Genomic DNA, 17,752 nt, shown 5'->3' on the forward strand with positions numbered 1-17,752 from the left:
GACATTTTCCCTTTCATGATTTGTCATTGTTTTTCAGCTAACATTAGTTTCTTCGATTTTGTTTACAGAATGTGCATGATCTCTCATCACTTGAAGTTCTACTTGCCAGAATTATTTTATAATTCATATCTTGTAGTTTTGTATTTTGCAATGTAATGTAATGTGTAAATAACAAAATATTGTAATATGTAGTGGATTCCATGCATTTTAGTTTTTCCTTTTTATATATTTTTATTATTCTGAAAAATGTTAGTATTATGTTTTTTAATAATGGCTCATAAATTGTTTTCATAAAATATTATGCTTTTATAAAAAAATTATAATTTTCAACACTTTTTTAAAAATTTTTTAAATAAGTTTAGAAGAATTATACTTTTTAATATTTTAATTATAAACTTTTATAAAATTAAAAAAAAAATACTTCTAAACGCTTTACATGAAAAGTGGGTGAGTACGAGAAGTTAGTATCAATAAATATTAGGCTCGTAGATGGAGATTGCGAAAAAGATTAACCTATGTCAACAGGCTGAAACGTCCTAGCCATTTAAGCGATCTAATTAAGGGGTTGTTGGAGATTGTATTAGGAGTTTTAAAAAGTATTTAAATAATTTTAAAAGTTTTTTAATGAAAAAATTAAGTTGTTTAGATGTTATATATTAAAGTACTTTTTAATCTCAAATAAGTTAAAATGTATGTTTGAGGAAAATTATTATTTTGATGTTTTTCCTCAAATGTGCTTTTGCAGAAAATTCAGACTGTAGTTCAAAATTTTAAAAATACTATCAATGAATAAAAATATTCGTACAACATTCAGGTAATTACATTTTTCAAACATTTAAAGATATAGTCATAATATTTATAAAAAAAAAAAATCAAATGATCATCATTTCTACTTTAGAAAACACTTTTTTTTTTTAATTTGTTTCCAAACAAATATAACATGTTTGAAAATATTTTCAAACAGTAAAAAATTTTTAATAGTAAAACTTATTACTTAATCTATAAGTTATAAACTTAAAAGTTATAAGTTATATTTCTCACCGCAATCCCAAACATGCTTTAACACTTTAATGTTTAGTATTTGGTTCCTTCTATTTGCTAATGATAATTTGAGGATAATGTGAATTAGAGGGAGAATTTTTTCCAACCTCCGAGGATGATTTAGATTGCATTACCATGAGTATATTGTGGGGCTTGAAAGTCACAAGAAGAGTGTGAAGAGAAAAAAGACACATAAGGAAGGGAAGAAGTGCCAAAACCCCAAGAAAAGTGGAGCATGCCCAGCAAGGTCAACGAGGTTAGTGACCGCATGCAACCCAGTGTGAGGCCAAGCATGCGCACGCCCTTGCCTAGGCCACATTGCATAGTACATGCATGCTCAGCGCGTACACTCAAAGCTCAAGCGATGTCAACGCCCAAGCTCCTACCTAGGCCATTCAGTGCCATCAGTAGCAGCAGCCGCACAACCCAGACCATGCCAACGCCCAGGTCCCTGCCTGGGCCATGTCAAGCCACAATAGCAGCAATAGGCCAACTTCCAAGGCCCATGCCTGGGCCATGCCATGACTAGTCCCCAATCCAGCCAGGCCAACTAGACCATGGCCCATGTCGTGGGCCAACCTAGCCTACCATGGGCCAATGCATGCCAAGGGCCAACGTGGGGCCCACCCATGGCCTTGTTTGCATGAAACCACTTTAGGGTTTCCATTTATGTCTTTACTACAAATAAGGCACTTGGCCATTTCATTTGTACCTTTTGACAAATTTCTTTTGTGAACACTTGTGATTGTTCTTGAGGTCTATTTCGGTGCCGTTGCACTTGGGCTGTTTTAGTGCAATTCGTGAATCCGAAAGAGAGGTTACCACCTTGTAATTCATGAATATGTGTGATTCCATTTATCCAATCCTTGAGTATTTTCCATTTCATTTCCTATCTTCCATTGTGAGTCATTATATTGGTTTGCATGTTCATATATTTTCTTGATTTTTCGCAACAAACAAGCACAAGTTAATCCTCCTCCATGCCAAGGCCAATTCTCCATAATTTCACTATTCATAATTAGCCTTCATCCATTCCCACAAACCCTAGCCAAAACCACCAAGGGTCCTAAAAGGTAATTCCTACCTTTTAGGGATTATTGACTCATCTCCAAATCCAATCCCTTGACTGAAGGAAGTCCATTCCATATTTCATTCCTTATACCTCTCAATCCCTAAAATCTCTCAAGTCAACCAAGCATTCTTCAAATTGCCAAAACTGAAACACTAAACTTCCTAATTTAGATCCTACATTTTAGGGATCTTGATTTCCATCTTCCAATCACTCCAAACCCTATCCAAACCCCACATCACAGCAATCCTAATTTTCACTACCCCAAACACATGATTGCCTTAGCCACCGAAACCCTAACCTCATGTCACCCATCCAACCCTAGCCCACACCCAATTAGCGCCACCTTCAAGGACAAGCTCGAGCCGTGCCACATTGCACCATATTCATCAAAACACTTAGATCAACCCTACTACATCATCATCATCATCATCACTTCCATCACTCAAACACTAAACCTTCATCAACCTATGGACCCTCCATTGCCACGCAAGTCAAGGCCAAGCAAGTTGGCAAGGCACACTCGGTCATCACAAGGACAAGGCGAGCTCGTGGACCTTAGTGTTTAGGGACTAGACCAAGGTCTATAACAAGAAGACCCTGATTGGGAGTATCTTGACACTCACTTGCAATTTGGTCAAGGGAGGAGCAGCAAAATAGTTCAGTCGACAATTGCTCAAAGTTCGATTGAGTGAGAATTAGACAAAGTGTTCGCTCAAGGTTGGTCAAGTGAGACTTATGACTTCAATTCGCTAGATTTTGTTTGAAACATATATCAAGGTCGTTGTTTCTTTTTAATTTTCTCGGATTTAAGAATTTTAGTTGACTTCGATCTCTAGGTTGACTCGTATTTAATGAGTAGGGACATGCTTTGGATGAGCTGGTTATTGTTTTCCTCAATTTATCCAATCTCATACCTATCTTGAGAGTGTTTTCTTTATTACCTATGATACCATAGTGTTTTCTTTACACAGAAGATTTGTGTTATTTTGTGAAGCATAGTCATTATTCTTAGGCATGCAATGGTCTTAGAGAATTTGGCGATTTCTAGCAACAAGAACCGCCAACCAATTGGTGTTGGTACTGCTGCAATTGCTCGTGAGAAGAATCATTTCATTTCGGAGAAATTGCTTGAATTCTCTCAAAAGTTATTAAGCTTCCCAAGAGTCTCTACTCAAAAGTTATTTCTTGAATCATCTACTGAAAGGTTTAATAGATATTTTTAGTGGTATCAATCCATGTTGCTTTCTTAATGAGTTTACCTCTACATTTTGCAGCACTATGATGATGCTATGATAGATCTCTTTGTTTCTTTACACGTTCGTGCTCTTCTCAGCTGTCTTTGCCTTCCCGATCTCAGTTGATGGGTAATTTAAATCAAAAGTATAGAGTTCTATTTTGGTCATTTGTGAATTTTGGAAAGTTGAATCAACCTTTTGTTGTGCAAAAACACACACTAACGATTGCAAACAAAAGTAAAAACAATCATGATCAAGCACACGATGCACCATATTCGTGGTTTGGTAAATTGCCTACGTCTACAGAGTTGCAGAAATCTTATTAACTCGAGGAGATTACAATCACTCAATCTCAACTCACGCTCTCTAGGACTTTTTGCTCTCTCTCACAATATACAATCACTTGACAATTGTTATCTCACAAAGTGTGCTGAAAGTCGTACCAAACAAGTCAAATATGACATATATATATATATAGCAAACGGTGCTGAAAACCCTAATATGGCAAAATCTTCATTCTTCGCTTGAGTAGAGTGTCGAGCGCGCATTGAGCGAACGACCAAAACAACATAGGCTCGAGCGGGATGTCGAGTGGGGCTCAAGTGAACACTAGGGTTTGTATCTCACTTGAGCTCATTGTGGCGTGCGACTCGAGCGAACTCACGGGTTGAGCTTTCCTTGAGTGCACATCTAGCAAACACTCTGTTTCTCAATTTTCAGCTGTAAAATCGGTCTCCACATACACCCCAACAATCTCTCACGTGGAGACTGGGTCTCCACATACCACCCACTGTTTCCGGCCAAGCCCTATCATCTCTACAGCTCACAGATCCCGTCTTCCAGCCAGAAGACGCATTAAAGTCAAGCCCGACTTTAGTCTTCCACGTACATTGTCCTTGCTACATTTGGATAGTGAAAGTGTTTGAGAATGTTTATAAATAGCAGTGAAAAAGTAATGAAAAAGTAATAATTGAATATTGAATAGTAGTGAAAGGTAAGTAAAAAGTAATGATAGTGGTAAAAAATAGGTGAAAAGTAATAATAAAGTAAAGAATAGCAGTGGGAGTGTTTGAGAGTACTTGAGGTACTTTGTTAGCCAAAGCTCAGCACATCCACTAGGCGACTCACAACTCCCACTGCACTAGGAGTATCCGGTCTTGAACCGATCTTGACAACCTCAACCAACTTTCCTAGGCTTTCATGAGGAATTAACAAGCTGACTCCCTTTGACTTCATCACATGTTTCGTGTAATCAAGCCTGTCTTTTTGTACTTTTGTATTTCCCTACACATCACTAGACCCTAATATTAAATACAAAGAGTTATATCTCTTACCTTGTGCTAAGACCAGCGCACCCTTAGTGATCTTCCAAGCTCATCTAGAGAACACTACTGCATAACCGCTATCATCAAGCTGTCCCACAGAGATGAAGTTTTTCTTTAGATCTAGAACATTCTGGCGTGCTGTAAAGTTCACACGCCTATGTTTAGAAGTGTGATGTGCACATCACCCACTCCCATTACATTTAATGCATCTCCATTAGCCGCATACATCTTCCCAAAATACCAGCAACATAATTCAGCATGATTTCTCAATTCGAGGTGCTATTGAATGAAGCCCCTGAATCCAACACCTAATCATCAATCATACTATGCACTGCAAGAAGTAAGGCATTATGAATTTCTTCTGCCACTTCATTCACCGCATCATCCTCAGCACTTTCTTAATTTCTACAGTTTTTCTTATTGTGGCCTGACTTGCAACAACTTCAGCATGTGATCTGTTGCCCATATCTCGTCTTGCTTTTCTCCTACTCTTGGAGCTTGACCTGTCATGTCATATGCTCCTATTGTCAACATTCAGGGCCAATTCTAAACCTGAGAACTCACTTGAGTCTCTTCTATGTACCTCTTCAGCAAGTATCATGTTACGTACATCGTCATAGTTCAATTTCACCAGCTGAACTACTCACAACAATCTTAATGGCCTTCTAACTATTTGGAAATGATGCGCATAGAATCAACACTCTGATCTCATCATCAAACTCAATCACACTAGAAGACAATTGATTGTGATTGTATTGCATTCATTTAATTATTGGGCCACATACATACCTTTTGACATCTTCAATCTAATAGGGTCCACTCAGCATTATCCATACTCTCTGGCTTCTTTCCCAATAGTGAAAGATGGAGCCTCTTCTCATAGAGATAATCCTCGATCTGTATCTTCTGGGACCCAAAATAAGTGCCGTCAAACTTCTCGATTCCTGAGTGCTTTCCATCACTCTCCTTCAGATCCAACTTGGCTTTGATACCAGTTGCTGTGCAAAAATAAACACCAACTTTGCCAAACAAATGTTAAAGCAATCACGATCAAGCACACGACGCACAATACACGTGGTTTGACAAATTGGCTATGTCCACAGAGCTGTATAAATCTTATTAACCAGAGGAGGTTACAATCATTCAATCCCAACTCACACTCTCAGGGCTATTTGCTCTCTCTCACAATATGCATTCACTTGACAATTGTTCTCTCTCAAAATATGCTGAAAGTCATGCAGAACAAGTCAAATATGGCATATATATAGCAAACGGCGCTGGAAACCCTAATATGGAAAAATATGCATTTTTTGCTTGAGCAGAATGTCGATCCCGCATCAAGCGAATGAGCAAAACAACACTTGCTCGAGAAGGGCTCAAGCGAACACTAGGGTTTGTGTCTCGCTTGACCTCACTGTCACACATGACTCTAGCGATCTCACGAGTTAAGCTTCACTCGAGCCCACTGTCAAGCGCACGTCGAGCAAACTCATGCGCTGAGCTTCGCTCAAGCGCACATTGAGCAAACACTCTATTTCTCGATTTGTAGCTCCAAAACCAGTATCCACATACACCACAACACCTTTAGCTAGGGAACCCCCTGAAGGGCTGTACTACTCAAACTGTCCACTCATCCACGCTGTCTTAATCTAACCCGCTCCCACTCGATCTATTCAGCCTTGATTGAGCACTAGCCTGGTAACAATGCCTCCTTCCCTGCCAAGGTTAGGCTTTGAAATGGCCACTGCTACGCCACAAGCAGTGTGTCTTACGGTTAAAGCTTGACATGTTTGTTAAGGAGACAAATGGAGGCATGATTGACAATAGCACCTCAAAAGTCTTTTGTATTTGTTGTTTGTGTGCAAACATTCATCAAATGGCTCCAGTTTAACAAGACAAAAAAGATGCAAAGAATCCGAAAATTGTCGGCTCATACCAACAATATTCTATTAAATTTGGGATGAGTGAGAATATCTAACAACCCGCTACCCAATAAAATCATTTTTAAAATTTTCAAAAAAATGGTGTGCTACTAAACCTGAACATTAAAAAAAATAAAAAAATAAAAGGCTTCTAACGAAGTGTCGATTAGAAAGATTCCTTATAATACCATCTTTATTAAATACTTCAAATCTAAAAGAGAGTCTATGGAAGCACTTATTTAAAATCACTAAAGTATCATGTGCTTATCAAAATAATTTATTAAATTGAAATAATAAAACTAGACATAACATAAACTGTTTAGGTTTCTACTTAGCCCCTTGGGTTAAGTCCGAGCCTGCAGTCCCATCCTTATAAAGATCATCACCTGGAGTGTTTAAAAAAAATAAAAACATATAAAAATGAGTCGAATACTCAAAAAACAACACATCGTATAGTAAACATAATCAACATAAAGTTTCTTGAAAAATATGCATACTCATAAATATATACGTAAATAACATGAACATGAATTTATATTTCACATGTCATACGCCGATACCCATTGTTGACCCCCGTGAGTTAGGGTTAGCGAATCTAAGTAGATTTTGATTCTATCTGTGGCCACGGGTTGTGGAATCCATACATAAGGAAGACACATTAGGTGCACTACCAACATGTACAACCTAGCAATGCAATATGCCCATAACATATAGTACCATCTTCATATCATAACATAGGTCGTTACATATTTTATCATTTATACTTCATCATAATCATACTTGCATACTTGTCATATCATAGATTTCAAATTAAATCAAATTCTTTCATAAAATTTCGTGATACCTATGTAGAAGTCAGGTTTTCTCGTCAATTGTATTAGGGTTTGAGGATGGCAGAAGCTTTACAACATATGTCTGCAAATCTATCTTTGATAGAGAGGGAAAATGAGGAAATTTCGTTGGATGCGAGCAAGGTGGAGGAAGTGCTTGAGAAGGGTGGAAACTATTCCATCATGAAACTTTTGACGAGAAAGCATTATAATCATGAGGCCTTCAAATAGACGATGAGGAAGATTTGGAGGCGTGTTAAGGGTGTTAAATTTTGAGATTTAAACTCAATTTTTATTCTTGATAAATTCGAGGATGCAAGGGATAAGTTAAAAGTTATGCGTGAAGGTCCTTGGACTTTTGATAAACATTTGGTGCTTTTGAAGGATTTTGAAGGTATGTTGCAGATTAATAATCTTGAATTGGTTCATGCTCCTTTCTGGTTATGTATCTATGACTTACCTCTTATGGCACGGATTTCAAAAGTCAGGGGCATCACCTAGCACAGAATGACCACATACGGCGGCTGAAAGTCCAGTAAGCAATAAAGATGGCAGTTATTTTTTAGCGGAAGCTATGGAGAATGTTACGACTGTTCAAAATGGAGTAATGGGGGAGAAAAGATCGGTTACTACTAATAAAAAGTTGGAGCATTTTTCGAATAAGATCGTGAACGTGCGTGATGTTTCCATAAATTTAGGAGTAATGGAAGACAAGCTGTTAGGGGAGGGAGGATTATCTTCAAAGGGGAAGGAGCTGTTGCTTTGGGCTGAGGAGGGCTGTTTAACAGAAGTACCTATTTTTGAAGACGCTGTTGTGAGCTTGGGCCCGAATGGTCCTTTTGAAGAAAGGACGTATTGTCGCAAAGAAGGCCCAGTCGCTGTTAAGTCTGCTAGCGATTCTTCTCCTCTTCATCACAGAACTAAATTGAAAGGGGTTTTGAAACAGAGTAAAGGGTCTTGATGGGAGAATTGTTCGTGACAGAGAGCAATTGATGAGGGGTTTTTGCACAAATATGAGGCTCGTGGAAGGAAGAGGAAGGGGATTGAAATTTTTACTATGGAGGATCATCATTTGAAGAAAATTGCATTGGTGGACAGGCAGGATGATGCACTTCAACAACCTGAGATTTCAGCGGGGGCTGTGGTATGGTCCTGCCAGACATCATGAAAATTTTCAGATGGAATTCTCGTGGGCTTGGGAACTCACGAGGAATCCGTACACTTTGTGATTTGAACGTGAAGGAAGATCTTGATGTGCTGTTTTTGCTAGAGACTCGGTTTTCTTCAAGGCAGTTGGAACTCTGTAAGCTCAAATTTGGTTTTTGTAGTTGCTTTGTTGTGGATTGTGTGGGTCATTGTGGTGGTCTAGCATTGTTGTGGTCTAGCATTGTTGTGGAAATATGAGTTTAATTTGTCTATTGTCAATTATTCAAGAAATCATGTGCATGCTGTGCTTAATGGTGTTAAAGGGGAAATTGGTTTGTTAACGGGTGTGTATGGTCATCCTGATCCTAGTGAGAGACCTGATGTTTCGAGGTTAATTAAGGGTTTAGGTCGTGGAGTGGTGTTGCCTTGGTTAGTTTTTGGGGATTTTAATGAAATTATTTATCATTTTGAGAAGTGTGGGGTAGAAACAGGAATGAGAAGCAGTTGGAGGATTTTAGGGATGTTTTAGAAGTGTGTAGTCTGAGAGATTTGGGTTTCTTTGGTGTTCCTTTCACATGGTGTAATAGGAGGGAAGGGGAGGTTTAATTAGTGAAAGATTGGAACATTTTCTTGCAAATATTATGTGGTGTGATTTGTTCCCAAATATGATGGTTCACCAAAGGGTAGCTGCATACTCAGATCGTGTTCCTTTGTGGTGGGATTTTGCGAGTGGTTTTAAAGAAAGGAAAAAAAGGTTGTTTAGATTTGAAGCAGTGTGGGTGGGGGAGAGAGAGTGTGCTTGTATAATAGAGAGGGTTTGGAATCAAATGGAAGGATCTCTTTCTCTTTTTCAAGTCATGGGTTCCATATCCAGATGTGCTTCTGATTTAGGTAGATGGAATCCAAGTTCTTTTGGGAATGTATAGAAGGAACTATCTAACGCAAAAGAAAGGATGAAATTGTTGCAAGAAGCTGATCCTTGTAGTTTTTCACTAATAGAACAACAAGAAGTAAGAGATGATGTTCAGAAGTGGCTTGAGATTGATGAAGTTATGTGGAAACAGAGGTCTCAGGTCATGTGTCTTAGAGAGGGAGATAGCAATTCTTGGTTTTTTCATTAAAAAGCCTCGGCTAGAAGGAAGAGGAATTCTATTATGCAACTACAAGATGATTATGGCAGCTGGAAGAAAGGGCCCCTTTTGGATGATCTAGTGACATATTATTTCAATAAGTTGTTCATTGTTGTTGATCAAGTGGAAATGGAGGAAGTTATTTCAAGGGTTAAGGTTAGAGTGACCGATAAGATGAATGGGATTTGATGAAACCATTTGTGGCTGGGGAAGCTGAAGTTGAAGTTAAACAGAAGCATCCATCAGATGCTCCTGGACCAGATTGGATGTCTCCGGTTTTCTATCAAAAGTATTGGACGGTGATTGGTAAGTCTGTTATTGATTCAATGCTTTTGGCTTTGAATATTGGAGAGTTCCCTAGGAATTTAAATCACACTTATATTACATTAATTTCCAAAAAATTTGGTCGAACTAAAGTGGTTGATTTTAGGCCGATTAGCCTTTGCAATGCTCTATAAGAATTTATCAAAAGTCATTGTGAATAGGTTAAAAAAAGTGTTGCCTTTGGTTATTTTAGAGACCGAATCTACTTTTGTGCCTGGTAGACAGATTTCAAATAATGTTATGATAGGTTATGAGTTGCAACATTTTTTGAGGAATAAGAGAAAAGGAAGAAAAGGTTTTATGTCAATCTAACTTGATATGAGTAAGGCATACGATAGAGTGGAGTGGCTGTTTTTCGGAAAGAATGATGGAGGCTCTTGGTTTTGCTAGAGGACTGATTAATTTAATTATGCAGTGTGTTAAAACAATTTCTTTCTATGTTTTGGTAAATGGGTGTCCTAAAGGTCCTATTATTCCAAGTCGAGGAATTAGATAGGGAGATCCTTTGTCTCCATATCTATTTCTTTTGTGCACAGAAGGTCTTTTTACTTTGTTAAAAAAGACAGTAGGCAGGGAGGTTATTGAGGGTGTTAAAATTTGTCAAGGGGCCTCGAGAGTCAATCATTTATTGTTTACGGATGATAGTGTGATTTTTTGTAAGGCGGATGTGGTTACAAATGAAAACTTCGTTACTTATTAAATACATACAAGAGAGCATCTGGTCAATGTATTAATAAAGAAAAGACTTCTATGGTTTTTAGTAGGAATGTTAATGAAGACAAGCATTTGCTAGTATTAAACAACGACTGTGGCAGAAACTTCAATTGTGGAAAGGTAATTTGTTGTCACAAGGGGAGCAGGAGGTTCTAAAAAAAGTTGTAGCAATGTCTATTTCGAGCTATGCTATGAATTGTTTCCTATTTCCTAAATCGTTATGCTCTGAGTTGGAGAGTTTGATGGCTTTGTTCTGGTGGGGAAATCAATCTTAGGGGAGGAAGATTCATTGGGTTAGTTGGGAGAAATTGTGTGACTCTAAATTTCAGGGTAGAATGGGGTTTAAAGACATAAGGCTGTTTAATTTGGCTCTCCTTGCAAAACTAGGTTGGAGACTTTTGAAGAGTGAGACTCACTTTTGTTTAGTATCTATAAGGCAAAGTATTTTCCAAATTCCAATTTTTTAAGGCTAAAGCTGGTTTGAGATCTTCATTTATTTCGAACGGAATTTGGGAAGCTAGACACTTTTTACAGAAAGGCTGCAGGTGGCGTGTGGGAAATGGAAAGAATATAAGAGTATTCAAAGATCCTGGAATACCAAAATGTGAATTGCCTATTGTTAAACCAAACGTTGATGAAGAGATGCGGGTATATTCTCTGATAGATGCAAGCACAAGATGGCGGAATGTTCAGAGTTTAAGAGCTCTATTCAATCCAAATGAGGTGAGGCAAATTTTGAAGCAGAATGTCTGTTTAGATGCTGAAGATTTTGTTTTCTGGGCATATGAGAGAAATGGCATCTACTAGGTTAAAAGTGCATATAGGATGTTTCAAAATTATGGTGTACAGAATTTGGGTGAAAGTTCAAGACAAAAATCTGGGACAACTTTTTGGAAATGTTTGTGGCATTTGAAGTTACCAAAAAAAAAAATGAAAATGTTTGCTAGGAAAGCTTGTTTGGAGAAGCTAGCTACATATCAGATTCTAAGGAGAAAGCATGTCATTGATGATGATGCATGTGTGTTCTATGGGAGGGAAAGAGAGGATGTTGCTCATGCTATTTTTTATTGTCCTGATGTGGAGGCAGATGTATGCAGACCACCTTAAGTGTTACAAGAATGTAGTTTCTAGTTTGAGTTTTTGGGATTTCGCTAATGTGGCTCGAGAAAAAGGGTCCGAGGAGGACTTGGCTACTTTTATTGCAATTGCTTGGGCTCTTTGGTATAGAAGGAAGAATTTTTTATATGAAAATGTCCTGTTTCGAACACAAATGGTGGTTAATAATGCTCTCTATCTTTGAAGTTAGAGTTCAAACAACTTCAGGTGTTTGATGTCTCACAGAACCACATCAAGAAAGTTGCATCTTGGAACTTTCCTCCTATAGGCTACCTTAAGTTGAATGTTTATGGTGCAACCTTTTATGAACAAAATACATCTGGGGTAGGAGTGATTCACCGAGATCACAATGGTGATGGTCTAGTTGCTTGCAGTGAGGTGGAAATGGAGGTAGTGTCTTCTAAATTTATTGAGGCTATTGCTATGCTCGGAGGATTGCAATTGTGTGTTCAGTTGGGTGTTCCAAAGTTAATGCTCGAAACAGATTGTTTGCTTCTTGTGAATGCTTTGAATAATCTTACTGATTATATTACAGATTTTGATTTTCTACTCCAAGATATTCGTAGAATGATAACTTGCTTTCAAGAAGTTCAAGTTTTGCATGTAAACAATCTAGGGATTAGTGCAGCACATCAATTGGCATGGCATGCTTGGAATGTTAGTGATATTAAAATGTGGTGGGATTATTGTCCTTCATTTGTAAGTCAAGTTGTTTGGTTTGACAAAAGCAATTTATTCCAAGGACTTTATTTGATTCAATGAATGAGATGTTGGTTATAAAAAAAAAAATATATATATATATATATATCATGAATTTTTATAATTTGGTACGTAAAAATGGGCTTCCAATGTAGGGCGTATATATAAATATTTATAAAAGACATATTGTTTACCGTACATATGTGTAGGGATATGATCATACTACTTACCTTGTGGCGCTACTCCTAAAATCTCACTTCTTAGCTAGTTATCTATACGATATACTATGCGTTAGTAAATTTGATAGGAAACATGCTATGGTACCGTTATTTAATTAAATAGATACTTAGGAACAACTTTAATAATTATAATATAATATACCTAAATTCATAAATGCTTAATAACATAATTTAGAGTCTTAAGTATTTTCCAAAAAAAAAAAAGAATTGAAAATTTCTGGACCAATATATGCCTAAGCAAAACCTAGCCCATGTAAAACAATATAGAATGATTTTATGTGAAAGTATAACCAAGCCCAACCCGATTCTAAAACATAAATCCAAATTTTATGTCTATATAATTAAGGATAATAATAGGCTTACTACTTCATACCACTTATTTTTAATCTTTTTTATTTATTTAAGTTTTTTTTTTAATTTTTTTTATTTAATGGTTAAGAAAGTGACTATTAATGAATTTATATATTTTTTTTTAATTTTTTCTTAATGATTAAGGAAATGTTTAAAAAATACTTAAAATAAAATAATAAAAAAATAAAATTTTTAAATACACTATAAAATAGTAAAAAAGTTGTAGGAAAACAGTAAGTCTATCTTTACCCACACAACAATGGCAATAATGTGAAAAAAACATCAACAAAAGTCTTTCAAATGTTCTACCGTCCTATGTAGCTTCGTCTCGTCTCATCATTAAAATTTTTCTAAATTTTTATTGAAAATATAATAAATAATTTAACTTTTTCAAATATCAAAACAATAATAATATTAAGAAATAATATTTTATTCAACTTTTAATTTTCATCTAAAAATATATTATTTTATCTCATCTCATTTCATCTCACTATCCAAATCGGGCCTTAACTGTGCATGCCAATTAATTTCCTTTAGCTACTCTATCCAACGTTGGATCCATGAAATATCCAACAAATAATTACCAAGCACAAAGAGTTGAATTTGGCTTAACTAGGGTCGATAAGCAGAAACCTTAATCAACATTATAAAGTAGCGAATCTAAAAATTCAAAATAGTTTTTAAATTTTATTCATAATTCTATTTTTTATAGAAATTGTCTTCCCAATTTAAGGTTTCAATTGTAGTATTCTATACTTAACGTGACACTAAAATAGATAGATTTTACATGAAATTTGATAAAGTAATTTAAATATTAGAATGAAATATATAGCATTATAAAAGATCACTTGATAGTTTCTATGATGAAAATAATTTATAAATATTTCATATTTAAAAAAATAATAATAGATGAATATTATTCAATGAAATATTATTGTAAAAAATATGAAACAAACATTAAGTTGAGTTTTTAAAATTTTATTTCTAAGTTATTTGACAAATTGTCGACATTTAATTTTATATATGATTTATAATTTTATAATACTATTTCATTTTACGTAAAGCAAAAGAAAAGTTGGCCTATCCTAAGAGAAAAAGCTGTTCGCGCCACTGTCAACATACTTCTTAAATTATACTTGAGGCACTTTACTTACCAGGAGCTTGCTGCTGATCATAGTGGCTCATGACTAATAAAATCAGATGCTTACGAAATGCGTGAGAGAGAGAGAGAGAGAGAGAGGTTGAGGAATTTTGAGTGGATTTATAAGTCTTGTAAAAGGAATGAAAAGTCACGCAATTGCTTGTGGAAAATTTGAGGCTAATGAGTGGACGGCAACGAGGCGTTATCCTTCGGAAACAATCACTATTCATCCCTAAATTATCTTTTATCAATATTTTATTCTAATAAATAAAATAAATTTATCTTCCAATCATCTACATATTCTCTCATACTCATATTTATTATAGTTTTAAATAATAATTTAAAAATAATTTAAATAATTACTAAAATATAAAAAAAATAATTTTAAAATATTTTCAAACCCGTAAAATATAATTTAAATTTTAGTTTAAAATATTCACTAGAGTAATAGTTCAAAACCTAAGAAAAAATATTTAATAGTTAAGTTTGTAAATGAAAGTGAGAGAAAAAAGTAATAAAGAAAAAATAGAAGAATATTATTTTAATAGAATAGAGAAATGATGGGGAATCAGATGTAGACCAACTACTCGTCAGCACCGACCTCCCATAGAGCGCATGAGTTATGGCGGTACCTCTCCCGGCCAAGTTCAAGATTCACTAGATGGAAGTGTACAACGGGTCTAAAGACCCACTCGAGCACATGAAAACGTTCAAGGCCCACATGACCTGGCATGACTTCTAGGGTGAGATCGTCTACCGAGTCTTCCCATCAACATTGAAAGGAGCCACCCAGGCCTGGTTCGGGTCTCTGTCACCTAGGACCATAGATAGCTTCGACAATCTGGCTCACCTCTTCATGATGCAATTCATGGCAAGTTGGAAGTGGAGGCACCTGGTTGCTTACCTCCTCACGATCAAACAGCGAGATGGCGAAAGCCTGAAGTCGTATCTCTCCCGGTTCAATCGGGAACAACCAAGATGAGAAGATCAGCTTGGCAGCCCTCCTGGGGGGAATCTGGCCAAGGAATCCGTTTATGGCTGAAATAGTGCGGACGACCCCTACCATGCTGAGGGAGTTTATGGACCAGACAGATGGATTCATCAATGCCGAAGACACCCTCGAGGTCCTAACGGCTCCGCGATAGTCAGAGATGGAGCAAGCAGACCATAAAGCGGGTAGACAAAAAGGAGGTAACAATCGTGAAGGAGGAAAAAAAGGAGCACCAGATACAAAAAGGAAAAAAAAAAGGGAGAAGCATCGGCCCAGCCGTGGGATGCCCCACGCTCACACGAGTTTGGTAGTAGAAAGAGATCGTGAACCGAGCCCATGAAGAGAGTCGACCACATGACCAACCGGCATAGCACCAAAAATTACTATGCCTTGAAGAGAATAAGGGAGCAAGACCAACGGAACCGGAGGCGCCAATTAGAGGAATGGGAAGACTGGCGTGGGTGGGGGGGGGGCATTTAGGCCCTCGGTGGGGTGCGAGCCCGAAAGGGCAAAGAACAAGGGCAGAAGCTCGTAGGAGCCCCCCAATGGAGGACAAACCAATCTGGGGAATCCGCACGATTACCGAAGGATATGCAGGAGGGGGAGTCACTTCGTCGGCTCAGAGAACACACGCCCAGAGGGCAACTTATGAGGAGGTATTTAGTACTGGGAGAACTTCTGTTAGGGCACCTCGACACCTTGGGAGTGCCACGATAACCTTTGGCTAGAAGGACGAAGAGGGCATCCTCCACCCACACGATGACGCATTGGTGGTGACGATGTAGATTGCAAACTTTACTACCCGAAGGATGCTAGTTGACAATGGTAGCGTAGCAGACATCTTGTTCTGGGAAGACTTCGTTTGGATGGGGATTAGCCCAGACTAACTACGCTCGGAACTGCTGCAACCATGGCGGCTGTTTTGGTGGTCAAAGCCCCCTTCTCATACAATGCAATATTGGGACGCTTTACTCTAAACCACTTAAGGGTGATGACTTCCACCTACCACCTCAAAATGAAGTTCCCAATCGACGTTGGAGTGGGAGAAGTTTGTGGCAAACAGGTCCTAACTCTGGAGTGTTACGCTCGAGAGCTGTAGCACAAAGTCAAGGTAGTCACGACAGTTGAAAGCGTCAGAGAGACGTCCAGGCCGGCTTCTTCAACCACCTTGGCCGAATGGGATGAAGAGTTATGCGATGAGCAAGCCCTTCTGTAGACCGAACCGAACGAGCCCTAAAAGCTGGTTTTAGTAGATCAATAGAGATGAGAGTGGACTGTCTGAATCGGGACCTGGCTGAGCCCAGAGTTGAGGCAGGCTTTGAAATGTCTTCTCATTGAGCACCAAGACATGTTTGCTTGGAGTCATGAGGAGATGCCCGAGATAGATAACTCCATCATTGAGCATCGGCTTTGTGTTGACCCAAAGGCTAGGAAAGTTAAGCAAAAATGACAAAGCTTTAGTGTCGAGAAGTACTTTGCGATAGCCCAGGAGGTGGACCGTCTCCTAGAGGTGGGGTTCATTCGGGAAGTTCACTACCCGGAATGGCTCTCCAATGTGGTCTTGGTAAAAAAGGCTAATGGGACATGGCGGATGTGCATTGACTTCACTGACTTGAATAAAGCTTGCCCAAAGGACTGCCCATTGCCACATATTGACTTAATTGTGGATTGGACAGTAGGACATCCCCTTCTCAACTTCATGGATGCCTATTCAGGGTACAACCAGATCAAGATAAGCCTGGAAGAAAAAGAAAAGACAACATTCATTACGGACCGAGGCTCTACTACTGCAAGGCCATGCCATTCGGCCTCAAGAATGATGGCGCCATTAACTAGCGGTTAGTCAATCGGATGTTCAAGCAGTAGATTGACCGGAACATAGAATTGTATGTGGACGACTTGCTAGTAAAGAGCAAGGAGCATGAGCATCATCTGGCAGATCTTCGAGAGGCATTCTCCATCTTGCGACGATACTAGATGAAGCTCAACCCATCAAAGTGTGCGTTCGTGGTGGAAACGGGAAAGTTCCTTGGGTTCATGGTCTCAGAGAAAGGGATTGAGACGAACCCCGAAATGGTGAAGGCGATAGTGGGGATGCCTTCACCCCGCAACCTCCATGAAGTCAAGAGGCTGGTCGGCCTCATGGCAGCCTTGAACTGCTTCATCGTTCGGTCAATTGACCGATGTCTCCTCGTCTTCAAAGTTCTAAGGAAGGCCCAAGAATGGGATGCAACCTGTGAAGAAGCTTTCACTGATCTTAAGAAGTATCTGTGCCACCCCAGCTATTGAGCCAAACAGAACCTGGAGAGGACCTGACAGTGTACCTAGCTGTATCCCCGCACGTCGTCTCAACAGTATTGGTCAGGGAAACAAAGGAAGGGCAGCGGCCTATGTACTACACAAGCCAGGCCTTTCGTGGAGTCGAAGCGAGGTACCAGTGGACTAAGATGTTGGTGTTCACTCTGATCGTCGTTGC

At 38.2% G+C, this 17,752-nt stretch overlaps 1 protein-coding gene across 1 annotated transcript in view; it reads right to left on the reverse strand.

Moving 5' to 3' along the window:
- LOC121234396 (cysteine-rich and transmembrane domain-containing protein WIH1-like) overlaps positions 1 to 14,401 on the reverse strand; it is a 63,767-nt gene extending 49,366 nt beyond the window's left edge. Inside the window, exon 1 of the mRNA XM_041130328.1 lies at positions 14,299 to 14,401. Within this exon, the coding sequence (XP_040986262.1) occupies positions 14,299 to 14,329 (31 nt within the window). The 5' untranslated portion in view covers positions 14,330 to 14,401. The remainder of the gene's footprint in view (positions 1 to 14,298) is intronic.
- Between the last annotated feature and the right edge of the window lie 3,351 nt (positions 14,402 to 17,752).

This window comes from Juglans microcarpa x Juglans regia, chromosome 6D (genome assembly GCF_004785595.1).
Source record: "Juglans microcarpa x Juglans regia isolate MS1-56 chromosome 6D, Jm3101_v1.0, whole genome shotgun sequence".
NCBI lineage: Eukaryota > Viridiplantae > Streptophyta > Magnoliopsida > Fagales > Juglandaceae > Juglans > Juglans microcarpa x Juglans regia.